Source organism: Mercurialis annua, linkage group LG7 (assembly GCF_937616625.2).
Source record: "Mercurialis annua linkage group LG7, ddMerAnnu1.2, whole genome shotgun sequence".
NCBI lineage: Eukaryota > Viridiplantae > Streptophyta > Magnoliopsida > Malpighiales > Euphorbiaceae > Mercurialis > Mercurialis annua.
In genome coordinates, this window is record NC_065576.1 from 33,422,171 (window position 1) to 33,433,945 (window position 11,775).

Consider the following 11,775-nt stretch of genomic DNA (forward strand, 5'->3'; position numbering starts at 1 on the left):
CATGACCGAAATCAAATAATCCCACTCGATATTGTCAAAAGCCTTCTGAAAATTCAATTTAATGACAAGCAACTTCTCCTTATTTCTAATAGCATAGTGGACAAATTCAGTAGCAATCATAGAACATTCCTGGATGCTTCTACCCTTGAGAAAAGCGTGTTGATTTTCTGAAATCACCTTAGGAAGAAGCGGTGAAAATCTTCTAGAAATGATCTTAGAGAGCAGTTTAAAGAAACCATTCACCAGACTAATAGGACAGTAGTCTTTGATATTGGAGGATCCTGCAACTTTAGGAACCAACACCATAAAAGAAGTGTTGATTCCTTTAGGGAGGACGTTGAGATTATGAAAATCAGAAAAGAATTCCACAAACACTTCCTTCAAAAAAGGCCACGCTCTTTTGTAGAAGTAAAATTTAAAACCGTCAGGACCCGGCGCTTTCTTTTCTCCATAGGAACAAACAGCATCAAATATTTCGGCCATAGTGAACGGCACAACTAAGGAGGCAGCATCGTCTTCAGTCAAGCTCGTAAAATTCAACCCAGAAATATCATAACAACATTTGTCTCCTCCGCTGTATAGCTTTTTATAGAACTCTCTGATTTTAAGCCGAATATCTTTCGGTTCAGAATAGGTGCAATCCTCCATTTAAATCGAAGAAATGTGATTATTTCTGTAGTGAATAGAAACCATGCTGTGATAGAATATGGTATTCTTATCCCCTGCGACATACCATTTAGCTCTGGATTTTTGAACCCACACGGACTCAAGACATTTTTCAGCAGTCCACAGCTCTTCTCTGAGCTTAGCCAAGACACGCAAATCACCTTTGGACAATTGATCTTCGTCTCCAGCAATCTCTCTGACTCTAATCTCATCTGAAAGAGTTCAGATTTTCTCAGTTTGGTCCCCAAATACATCTGAATTCTAACCTTTAATGAGGAGTCTAAACTTCTTTAAACGTTGAATGATATTGGAGGAGTGCGAGCAAACCTCCACCCTACTGTTTCTAGCAAAATCCTCAAAGTCTTCATGTTCCCACCAAGCATCGATACACCTAAACAGTTTGGGACCCCCAATCAATTCTATTAGCTGAACGAAAGCAGATTTGAACGTGGTCTGATTGCCCTCTTTGCAAAGCGGAAAGCGACATGCTCGGCCAGATTGAACTTGCAGAGGCTGAGATCAAACACCTGTCTATTCGAGATCTAGAGTGAGAGTTTTTCCAGGTAAATGTCCTCCCTTGCAGCGGTAAGTCAAGTAATTCGGCATTGTTAACGAAATCTCGAAAGGCAACCATTAATGGAGTATATCCCGAATTATTCATCCTGTCATCTGGAGAAAGGGTTTCATTAAAATCTCCACTAATGAAAATGGTAGAGACAGTGTGAAGTAAAATAGAATTCCAAATGAGCAAAATACCACCCGAAGCCCTAATTGAGGGGATAAAATCAAATTTATAATCCAAGTTAGGCCAAAGTTTACTAACAAAAAAATCATCCACAACCTCCTTTTTACACTCTAGTAAACCAATAAAAGAAAGGTTATTAGTAGATATCATGCACTACTGGAAAACAGCCAATTAGCGACGGAATTATCCGTCGCTAATGGCCCCAATTCCGTGCTAATAAAGATTAGCGACGGAATTGCGACGGACATTGTCCGTCGCAACAGGAATGGTCGCAAAAGAAAATTGCGACCATTCTTCAATTCCGTGGCAAAATTAGCGACAGATTCACCGTCGCTAATTTTGCAATATGCGTCGCTATTTGTCACCCGGGTGAGACCGATTTTGAGACAAAATAGCGACGAATTGTAATGACTTGCGACGGATTTTTCTGTCGCTATTTGTCCTATTTCTGTCTCAGAAATGGGACAAATAGCGACGGATAATTCCGTCGCTATTTGTTGTATTCCGTCGCCATTTTTGTTATTTTTTGGCAGAATTTTGCGGTTTGCAGCCGATTTTTACGTTTATTCCTGTCGTTTTACACCTATTAAATACATTAACTATAATGCGTTCATAAATCACAATAAATTGAAACAAGCACTGAATATATATATATATATATATATATATATATATATAAGTAATATTAAAGTATACATATAACATCTAGAAGAAAGAACCCACAATTTGTTCGGAAAGTAAACATATGTCACGAATGAAGTTTTGCTTTCTCAAATAAGAAAGACCACCACGACAATTCCATGACATGATTGATAATGACAACGACATAGTAATTGGAAAAAAACCTTGAAAAGGAAAAAACGTTACTGTCGATTGACCGAATTAGCCAATTTATTTACCAACTTTGGCAACGTCTCTGATCTTAAGTTAATGTCAAAAATCCCCAATTCATGCCCCATTTTCCATGTTTTTGAAGCTTCAGTTTTTGGGATAACTGAATTCTCACTAACAATCAACTTGTTCAAACGACACATGTTGCTTATGTTTGAATCAGACAGTTCCCTCTCTTCTTCTAACCGCTCCTCATAACAGTCTTCAATTGCACCTAAAATGTTTATTTTCTTCAATGGCCTGCAGGTAGAGTTGGAACGGGGAGCAGATTTCTCCACGTCTCATGCTTCCAGCGCATCCATCAGATCACCCTTTGAACCCAGATTCTCCTCACCACATAGCAATGCCGTTGGGACCATATCACCATCCAGTCCACAGTTATGTTCAACAACCTGATCACTAACCACTGTTAGTATAGTCTTCGCCTCCTTACAAAGTGAGATATCAGCGTCTGCTACTGTTTCTTCAAACAAGAGAAGGTGAGGATCCTTAGTACCCACATGATTCACAGCCTCGGATCCCATTCTCATTGGCCCTCCTAGAAGTTGATCATCGAACCCTTCCTGCTCCATAAAAGAGTCTTGAACCACCGTATTAGCTGAACTCATCATATTAACACCCTTGATTGAGGAATACAACCCCTCCTCTGAAATTTCCTTCTTGTCCAACGACTCCCCTTCTGCTTCAGATTCGTTTGACAAAGAGAAAAGAACAGGTTCCTCAAACTCCACAGAATCACAAGTTTCAGCGACATAAACTACAAATCTTTCCCCACCAATTGACAAATTGTGGAATGATTGATAGAACTGCACGTAGTTGAAACTAAAACCTTTCCCATATCAAGACAAGACCGCTTTCCCACCGTCTGATGAAAATCAATTGCTTCTCCCAACAAGTTTTCAATTGCCATGAAAGTCTTGGAGCACCAAGCTGATAGAGGAATTCCTGAAACTGAAACCCAAACAAATCGAAGAAGCGAGCTGTTATGATCCTCTGCCCAGGTGAAGGACTGAAAAAAATCTGAAAGGTATGGACCTTTATGCAAGATAAATTCCTCAGCTTCAGTAATTTTCCTAAACGTAAGTAGAACCAGATTCCCACCGACCAAAGAAACATTCTCAACCTCAATTTCCTGCTGAACCAGAAAGACTTTCGTTTTTAAGATGTCCTGAACAACATTAACCCTTGCGACAACTGATCTAACTAACCAATCCATAGATAATGAATTGTCAGGTACAACCACGGTTGTTGGTACAATCTTCTCCACTATCTTAGGTGCAATAAACGTCTCTTGCTACTTCAATTCTCCTGATAAAACCTCCTTGTATGAATGGCCATTACGGAATGAAGGTGATGTGATGATCCTAGGCGCAGTATTCTTCTTCTCCATCTTTTCATACCTAAGGACTGGTGTCAAGGTTTTATTAGGAAACCTAGAAACAAAAGCCCTAAGTCTGAACTTGCCAATAGCCACCATATTCAACTAACTAAGGATCCAATCCAAGGGTTTATCAGAATCCGGTCTGAAAAACCCAAAACTACAGTTACGTTTGGAGAGTTTTGTTGCTAACGAAATTCTGCCAACGACTCCAAATCTCGCGAAAACCTTTTCCAAATCCCTAAATCTCCAAGTTCTCGGAAAGTTTTCGAAATAAATCAATCTCTGGCTAGCTTCAATATTGTCTACACGTGCATGGGTATTGCATGGAAATCCTTGGTTAACTGTTGGGATGATGACCTTTAAAGGGTTCATAGACGTGATATTGATGGTTGGCTGAGTTTGTGTCTTGAGCTGTGTTGGATAAGCACTGATGATGGACGTGGTCGTCGGAGCAGATTGATCATGGTGGTTGGAACTAGGGTTCCACCTGTCCGTAATCATCGGAGCTCAAAATCTCAGGTATCTTGAAACTAAATTTTTTAGATTATCTTTATTAAAAGTTCTTATTTTTTACTTGTGTGTAAAATTATGCAAACATACAAATCATAGATCATAGAGGAACTTTAAGAAATTAATTAAAGTTTTGATAATAGTTATATATCGAAACTTTTAAGAGAATATAAATTTACAATTAAAAAGGAATTATAGTTTTTTTCTGTGATTTACATAAACAAATTGCTATATTTAGCTAATTTTTATTAACATTTTCAATAATCTCTACTAATGTAGATATATGAATGACGTGTTTTAATTTAATTGATTTGGTCTTTAAATGATATGTTAGACCAAATTCATATAATAATTTTTCTCCTCGCCAATTATAAAAAGATAATTGAAAGATTAATATAGAAATAAGAGAGAGAAAAAAATTAAATTTTTACTAACCGTCCAGAACTTTTTTAAATCGTCAATGCTCTTCATATTTACCGAAAGAAAGACACAAATTTTTAAACATAATAATGTCTAACATTCTCTTATAATTTACCTTCCATCCTCAAAACCAAAAGTTCTAAATAAAATAAAATTCTAAAAAGAAAAAGTAAAAGCGCACAGCCTAAGAGCAGAAATAATAATGGTATAAGCATAAACAAAAGGCATAATAATCCTTTCATATTGTTCCAATATATTTGGAAAATCTCAATGGATTTCAAGTAGTTCAGAAAATACAAGTAGCCAGACATGCATCAGCTAAGCAATAAAAAACATGAAAAACTAGTTAAAATGCAAAATACACAACCAATGAACTCAAACCATAACTCCAGATTTATTCATCGGCAATACTAATGGCTTGATTGTCACATAAATTCCTGGTAGCAGATGACTTAATCCACAGATTCACAGTGAAGTTTTGCACGTGAGGCTTCGTAATTTTACAGTGATAAGTTGTGATTTTTACGTAGTTAACATACCACCCAGGTTGTGAACCACTCTGATCAGAGCTCAATTTTATATAACACACCGGAGAGCTAAGGCATGGTCCCGAATAAACGAAATTGTCGAAACTTCCATCCTCATAGTAGTTATGGCCTGCCTCCATAACACCGAAATCCTCGAGGTTTGCGAGTACTTTGTCTGAAGAACTGCCTCCGGAGAACGTAAACTGTATAACGGAGTCTGTTCCTGCATATCTTCTCGTTCCGGTCTTTATGGATATGAAATACGCGCAATTATCCTGCCATTTTTTATATCAAATACAATTTAGAAATTTCTTTTATGGATTTGTATGTAAATTAAAATTATAAAAGGGGGCGAAAAAACTCTACTGCTCAAGAGTTTACGCACAATTAAAATTACGACTTTGAGGACGGAGATATAAAAATTCTAAATAAAATACATTCCGAAAATTGGTTAGTTAAGAGGATTAACAATAGGAAGACGAGATGTCGTTCCTTAGAAACTTACCGAAACGGCCACATTGAGCAGAGTAAAGAAGATCAGAAAAGTGATAAGGTTAGTGATGACTGCCATTTTGTTTATCTTTGTTTTGAAGAAATGATGAAGCTATGCAATGTGGTGTGGAGTGTTTAGGTCCATTCCCTACTCAAATTTATTGTGTTCTTGAGATGACACAAAATGAGCACATGCACTACAACAGATGCTGCTTTTACCGGCGGTTTCGTAGGGGCGGTTTTGTTAAATGCCCCAACAATTTATAATTAGAAAAATATGATTTCGTAGAGGCGGAAGACTCGACCGCGCCAAGTATTTAAGTTTTATAGGGGCGGAACTGAGGGGCGGTTGATAAAATAAAATTAATTGCTTTTCTCTTTTCTTTTTTCACGTCTGTAAAATCCGATTCAGTTTTTAAAATTAAAAAAAATACGATTCACTTTTTTTTTCTTCGTCTCTTCAGCTGTTCTCCACCATCACCTTTTCTTCTTCCTCTCTTCGATTCACTCCGAGTACAAACGCTGTTCAGTTCTCAATTTTTAGGTCATTTTTCCTTCAATATGGAAATAGGTCATTGCTCTTCTTAATGATTGGCTTTATCTTCTAGGGTTTTCGATTAATTGATAGATCTTTCCGAACGATTTGCAAAAGTTAGGGTTTCGAGCTTCCTAATCTTTCATCAATTCAAATCACAATCTGGATCCGCACTAGATCGGTAAGTTTTGATTGTTCTTTTTAATTGTTATGATTAGCAATATTACACCCTTTATAGGACCTGTTTAAATGTCAATGAATTTAAACAGTTAATGATTAGCAATATTACACCCTTCAACTGTTAGAGTTCTAACCTTTAGATTTTAATTGCATTGGAGTTAATAATTAGCAATATTACACCCTTCAGCTTAATTTTACCTCATTAGAGTGCATTTTTTGCTTATTTGATCAATGCTAATGAGGCAACATTGTCTTCTGTATTGCAATTATAAAACTGTGATATCAAGCTTATTTCAGTATTTATTAGAACTTTTTATAGATGGTTTTACTGGTGGTACTTCTGTTGTCCTGTTGTTGTTGCCTTGCTAGAATTGAGAATTATTATGTAGATCATTGAGCATTAGAAACTTGTTAATAATGATAACTTTTTGGGATTCATTAGCTGCTGATTTTAAATGAAGTTTATACTTTAAAATGTTGTTAACAGTGTTTTGTTAAAATATTAAATACATTTTTCCTATCTTAGGTTATCCACTTATTATCTTTTCATATGCAATAAAACAGCTTATTAGGAATTAGCTGGATGTGCCCTTGTTTCTACTAAGCTGCTAGTTTTAGCTGTATATAGTACGATCAACATCAATCATTTTCTATTTGTATCTATTCTAGTACTTTGCTTTTAAATGGGTTTATTACTGTTTGTGCTTGCGCCCTCCAGAAGATGAATATGTAAAACATTTTTTATTGTTTTTATATTGTATGGGCTTGTTTATGGATTCTTTTTGTGGAGACTAACTCTGGTGTTACACCAATGCAGATTAAGAGAGAGATCAAAATACTGCAGAATCTTTTTAGAGGGCCAAATATTGTCCAGCTGCTTGATATTGTTAGAGATCAGCAATTAAAAACTCCAAGTTTAATCTTTGAACATGTGAATAATACTGATTTTAAAGTGCTTTATCCAACATTATCAGACTAAGATATGCGGTATTACATTTATGAACTTCTGAAGGTAAGCTGCTTTTATCTTATTATTTAAATTGGAGTATTGGTAGTAGCACTTTTGCTCATTCTTTTGCAATTCATTTTAACTATTTATCTTTTTGGCTGTGAAGTTTTTATATATAGGCTAGAAAAGTGCACTTTCGTGCAAATATTTATAGATAGAGATTGTAGTTCTTTTTATGATTAATGTTATATTTCTACTTCTTTTTGTTGTTAGATTCTCATTTAGAAAAGGAAATGATAAAAATACTATATCATATATGCAAAAGCTAAATTATATTTTGACAACGATCTAATGTATTTGCGTTAACATTTGGCAATCTCATATAAATTATTACCTTCGACATTGCCATTTAGTAATTACTAGTGAACTGTTAGCATCATCTACTACTATGAGTTGTGAGCAAAATCTAAATCAAATAGGGCCTAGTTTGGAGTAGAGAACATATTCTGAACATTCACTAAACTTTAGAATAACTGAAATGCTACACACTTCCGCATAAGGATATGTTAAGTTTTTTGTTACATTAACTTTTTTGTTAAAGTGTTTTATTTTCATTTATCATTTCTGGAACCAGAATATATATGAGAAGCCTAAATATAATGTAGTCTGCCATAGATATTGCTCATTTGCTAATTCAGATTGTTGATGTGTCAATTATTCAAATAAAAAAGGTATCCTCTATTGATGTGATTGTCTGCATGTTAATCAATTAATTAAGTTGATGAGTTAAGTAGGAGATCATTTAAACAAATAAGGTATCCTCTATTTATATCTCATTTTACTAATCCTTTAATGATTGTAATTTGCATGTTTGTCCTATTACCTGTTATTAGGTAATTCAATTGTTCAAAAATCCTTTAATGATTGTAATTTGCATGTTTGTCCTATTACCTGTTATTATTCTTATGTCTCTTTTCCTTGATTTTTTTTCTGACTTTAGACCCATGTTTGGTTTACCTTGGCATTTTTTACTACTCCTGAAATCATAAATTGTTGCTGCTTCTAGTCTTTACTGCTGCAATTTCCGGACTGTTGCCATTGCTTCTTGCTGCATTCTGTACTATTGCTTTATTGCCACTGCCGTTGCTGTTTCTACTGTGCTACTGCTACTAATATTGTCGTTGCTGTTTCATTTTCTGCTCTACGTACAGCCACTACCATTGCTGGTATGTCGTTATTGAGTTAAATGAATAAATTCTATTTTTATGTCGTCACTGCTGTTTGTTGCAATCGATGCTTTTGCTCTACTACAATTTCGACTTCTTTTAGTATGCATATTAAGGGATGTGTTGTTATTTTGATATAGATAATCTGTTAATTTATTTTGGGATGTGCTTTTTAATGTCTGCGCTTGATCTTAATATAGAGAATCTGCTATGTTCTGTAGATTTGTAAATTTCCATTGAAAATTTTAAAATGGACAAAACTTGGATGGTTAAGTCGTGGAATAGTGATGAATACAAAGCTGGAGTTGAACAATTTCTTAAATTTGCATTTTGTAATGCATCTCAAGATGGGAAGATATTATGTCCATGTAGATGTTGCGTTAATCGCTATCTACAAACAAGGGAAGAAACTAGAGTGCATCTAAGGTGTGACGGGTTTTTACCGGGGTATACTAAATGGATTTGTCATGGAGAGAAATCCTCTGATGCTTCAACATCATCCATTTTTTCAGAAAGTACTAGTTCACGTGGAGTGGAATATGTCCAAGTGCAACCAAACCTACGAAAGCCTGATGACATAGTAGGATTATTGCATGATGCTATGGGTGTTGTTAGGCAAGTGGGTGATAACATATCATTAGATGTGGATGAAGAGGTGGATTCCGAAAATGCAGGAATAGACATAGAACAACCAGGAGTATCCACCACAGGGGTGTCTAGTGAATTTCAGAAGCTACTAGAGGATGTTGACAAAGAAGTATATCCAGGGTGTAAGACATTTTCTAAATTGTCTTGCATCTTACACATATATCACATGAAATATCTTAATGGATGGACAGAGAAATCCGGTAGTATGCTCTTGGAGTTTCTGTTTGATTTGCTTCCAGAAGGTGCCTTACTGCCTAAAACTTATTATGAGGCTAAGAAGATTATTACAACATTAGGTCTTGATTATAAAAAAATTGATGCTTGTGAAAATGACTGCATGTTGTTTTGGGGTGAAAAATCAAGTGATGAAATTTGCAGTAAATGTGGCACATCAAGATGGGTGGTTAATAAGAACGAGCAAGTAAAATACAATGATAATTCAGTGAATAAGCCTGCTGCAAATAGGAAGAAGCCCGCCAAAGTTTTGCGTTATTTTCCGTTAATACCAAGGCTGCAAAGACTGTTTATTTCAAAGAAGACTTCTACTGACATGAGGTGGCATGTTATGGGTCGCATAGAAGATGGAATGCTTAGACATCCTGCAGATGGGGTAGCTTGGAAAGCATTTGATGCTCAATTTCCAAATTTCTCGTCCGATCCACGAAATGTTAGATTTGGTCTTTCTAGTGACGGGTTCAATCCTTTCAGAACAATGAGTACTAATTATAGTACTTGGCCTGTCATGTTGATTCCATATAACATGTCACCCTGGATTTGCATGAAGCAATCATCTTTTATTTTATCAATGATCATTCCAGGGAAAAAGGGTCCTGGAAATGACATTGATATCTACTTGCAACCTCTAATAGAAGAGCTGAAATTGTTATGGGAAGGTGTGGAAACCTACGACGCTTTTGGGAGTGAAACTTTTAACTTAAGAGGTGCATTAATGTGGACTATTAATGACTTCCCTGCTTATGCTTATTTATCGGGTTGGAGTACTAAAGGGAAGTTTGCTTGTCCATGTTGTGCTGAATTCACAAATTCAAGATGGTTATATAAGGGTGGAAAACATTGCTATATGGGTCATCGTCGGTGGTTGCCACATGATCATTCATTTCGCTTTATGGAACATCTTTTTGATGGAACCCAAGAATTAGGCACGGCACCTGTACGAGCTACAAGTGGTGATGTTTTAAACCAATTAGATGATCTTCAATTTGGTTTAGATCAATTAGGAAAATACTCCAAGTCTAAGAAAGGGAAAAGAAAAAAGCAAACGGTAGACATTGATGAAGCTAATCCAGAGATGGAAATTGATGTTGATGATTTGAGAAAAGCTGCCATGAAGCATTGGAAGAAGAAAAGCATATTTTTTATGCTACCTTATTGGGAGCATAATCTATTACGTCACAATCTTGATGTGATGCATATAGAAAAAAATGTGTGTGACAACCTCATTGGCACTCTATTGAATCTTGAATATAAGTCAAAAGATAATGAAAAGGCTCGTCTTGACTTAGTAGACATGGGTATTAGAGAAGAACTTCATCCTATAGAAGACGCAAATGGTAAAAGACGATTGCCTTTAGCATGCTTTTCTTTGACTTCAACAGAGAAGGATATTTTTTGTCAAGTTCTTAAGAATATGAAATTGCCTGATGGCTATTCTTCAAATTTTTCTAGGTGTGTAAACCTAAAGGATCGGAAAATTAGTGGGCTCAAGAGTCACGACTGTCATATTTTGATTGAGGATCTCCTTCCTCTTGCATTGAAAGCTTGTAGTCCATCTAAACAATTAACTTCAATAGTGATTGAGTTGGCTGCATTTTTCAAATCTATATGCTCAAAATCAATTGATCCGAAAGAACTTGACAAAATCTAAGAGCGTGTCGTTTTGACTCTTTGTCATATGGAGATGACCTTTCTTCCCGGATTTTTCACCATAATGGTTCATCTGATGGTTCACCTAGTAGAGGAAGTTAAACTTGGCGGTCCGGTGCAATATAGATGGATGTATCCTAGTGAAAGGTAAACCATAGAAATTGAGTTTAATTATTTCTTAATCTCTTCATTTTTTAATTCTTAATTCTTTATTTTAGGGAATTTGTTACTTATAAATCATCTGTTCGAAATAGAGCTCATCCAGAAGGGTCGATTGCTGAGTGGTACATAGCGAATGAATGCTTAACATTTTGTTCTCGGTATCTTGAAGGAGTTGAGACAAAATTCAATCGACCTTTGCGAAATCCAGATCCGCCTACTAATCAATACATGAAATACTTATATGCAAGTGCTGGTCAAACTATAGGGAAGATTGAAGATATTGTCTTAGATGATAAATCTTTAATTCAAGCGCATCGTTATGTGCTACGGCATTGTGATCAACTTGTACAATATCGCCAGTAAGTTAAACTTTATCATGATATTGCAGCTTACTACTAGGAGTTTAGTCTTAACATTGCCAATTTTTTTATTATAAATGTAGAGAGTTTATTGATATCGAGAAAAGAAAACGGCGTAGACAATCTCGCCTAAATCCAAATGACTTGGAAATGTTGATGAATGAAAAGTTTCACGTTTGGTTTCAAAGCAAGGTTAGTAC

At 35.7% G+C, this 11,775-nt stretch overlaps 2 protein-coding genes across 2 annotated transcripts; one reads left to right on the forward strand and one right to left on the reverse strand.

Annotated features, from left to right (window-relative positions):
- Positions 1-4,798: 4,798 nt before the first annotated feature.
- Positions 4,799-5,817, reverse strand: LOC126656137 (PLAT domain-containing protein 2-like). Its single transcript, XM_050350622.2, has 2 exons — positions 5,646-5,817; positions 4,799-5,415 (listed from the first exon to the last, which is right to left on the reverse strand). Exons 1-2 carry the CDS (start codon positions 5,709-5,711, stop codon positions 5,008-5,010), a joined length of 474 nt encoding a protein of 157 aa, XP_050206579.1. The 5' UTR covers positions 5,712-5,817; the 3' UTR covers positions 4,799-5,007.
- Positions 5,818-8,327: 2,510 nt separating this feature from the next.
- LOC126656261 (uncharacterized) lies at positions 8,328-11,557 on the forward strand. Its single transcript, XM_050350781.2, has 3 exons — positions 8,328-8,522; positions 8,744-11,201; positions 11,273-11,557. Exon 2 carries the CDS (start codon positions 8,773-8,775, stop codon positions 11,053-11,055), a length of 2,283 nt encoding a protein of 760 aa, XP_050206738.1. The 5' UTR covers positions 8,328-8,522; positions 8,744-8,772; the 3' UTR covers positions 11,056-11,201; positions 11,273-11,557.
- The last annotated feature ends 218 nt before the right edge of the window (positions 11,558-11,775 follow it).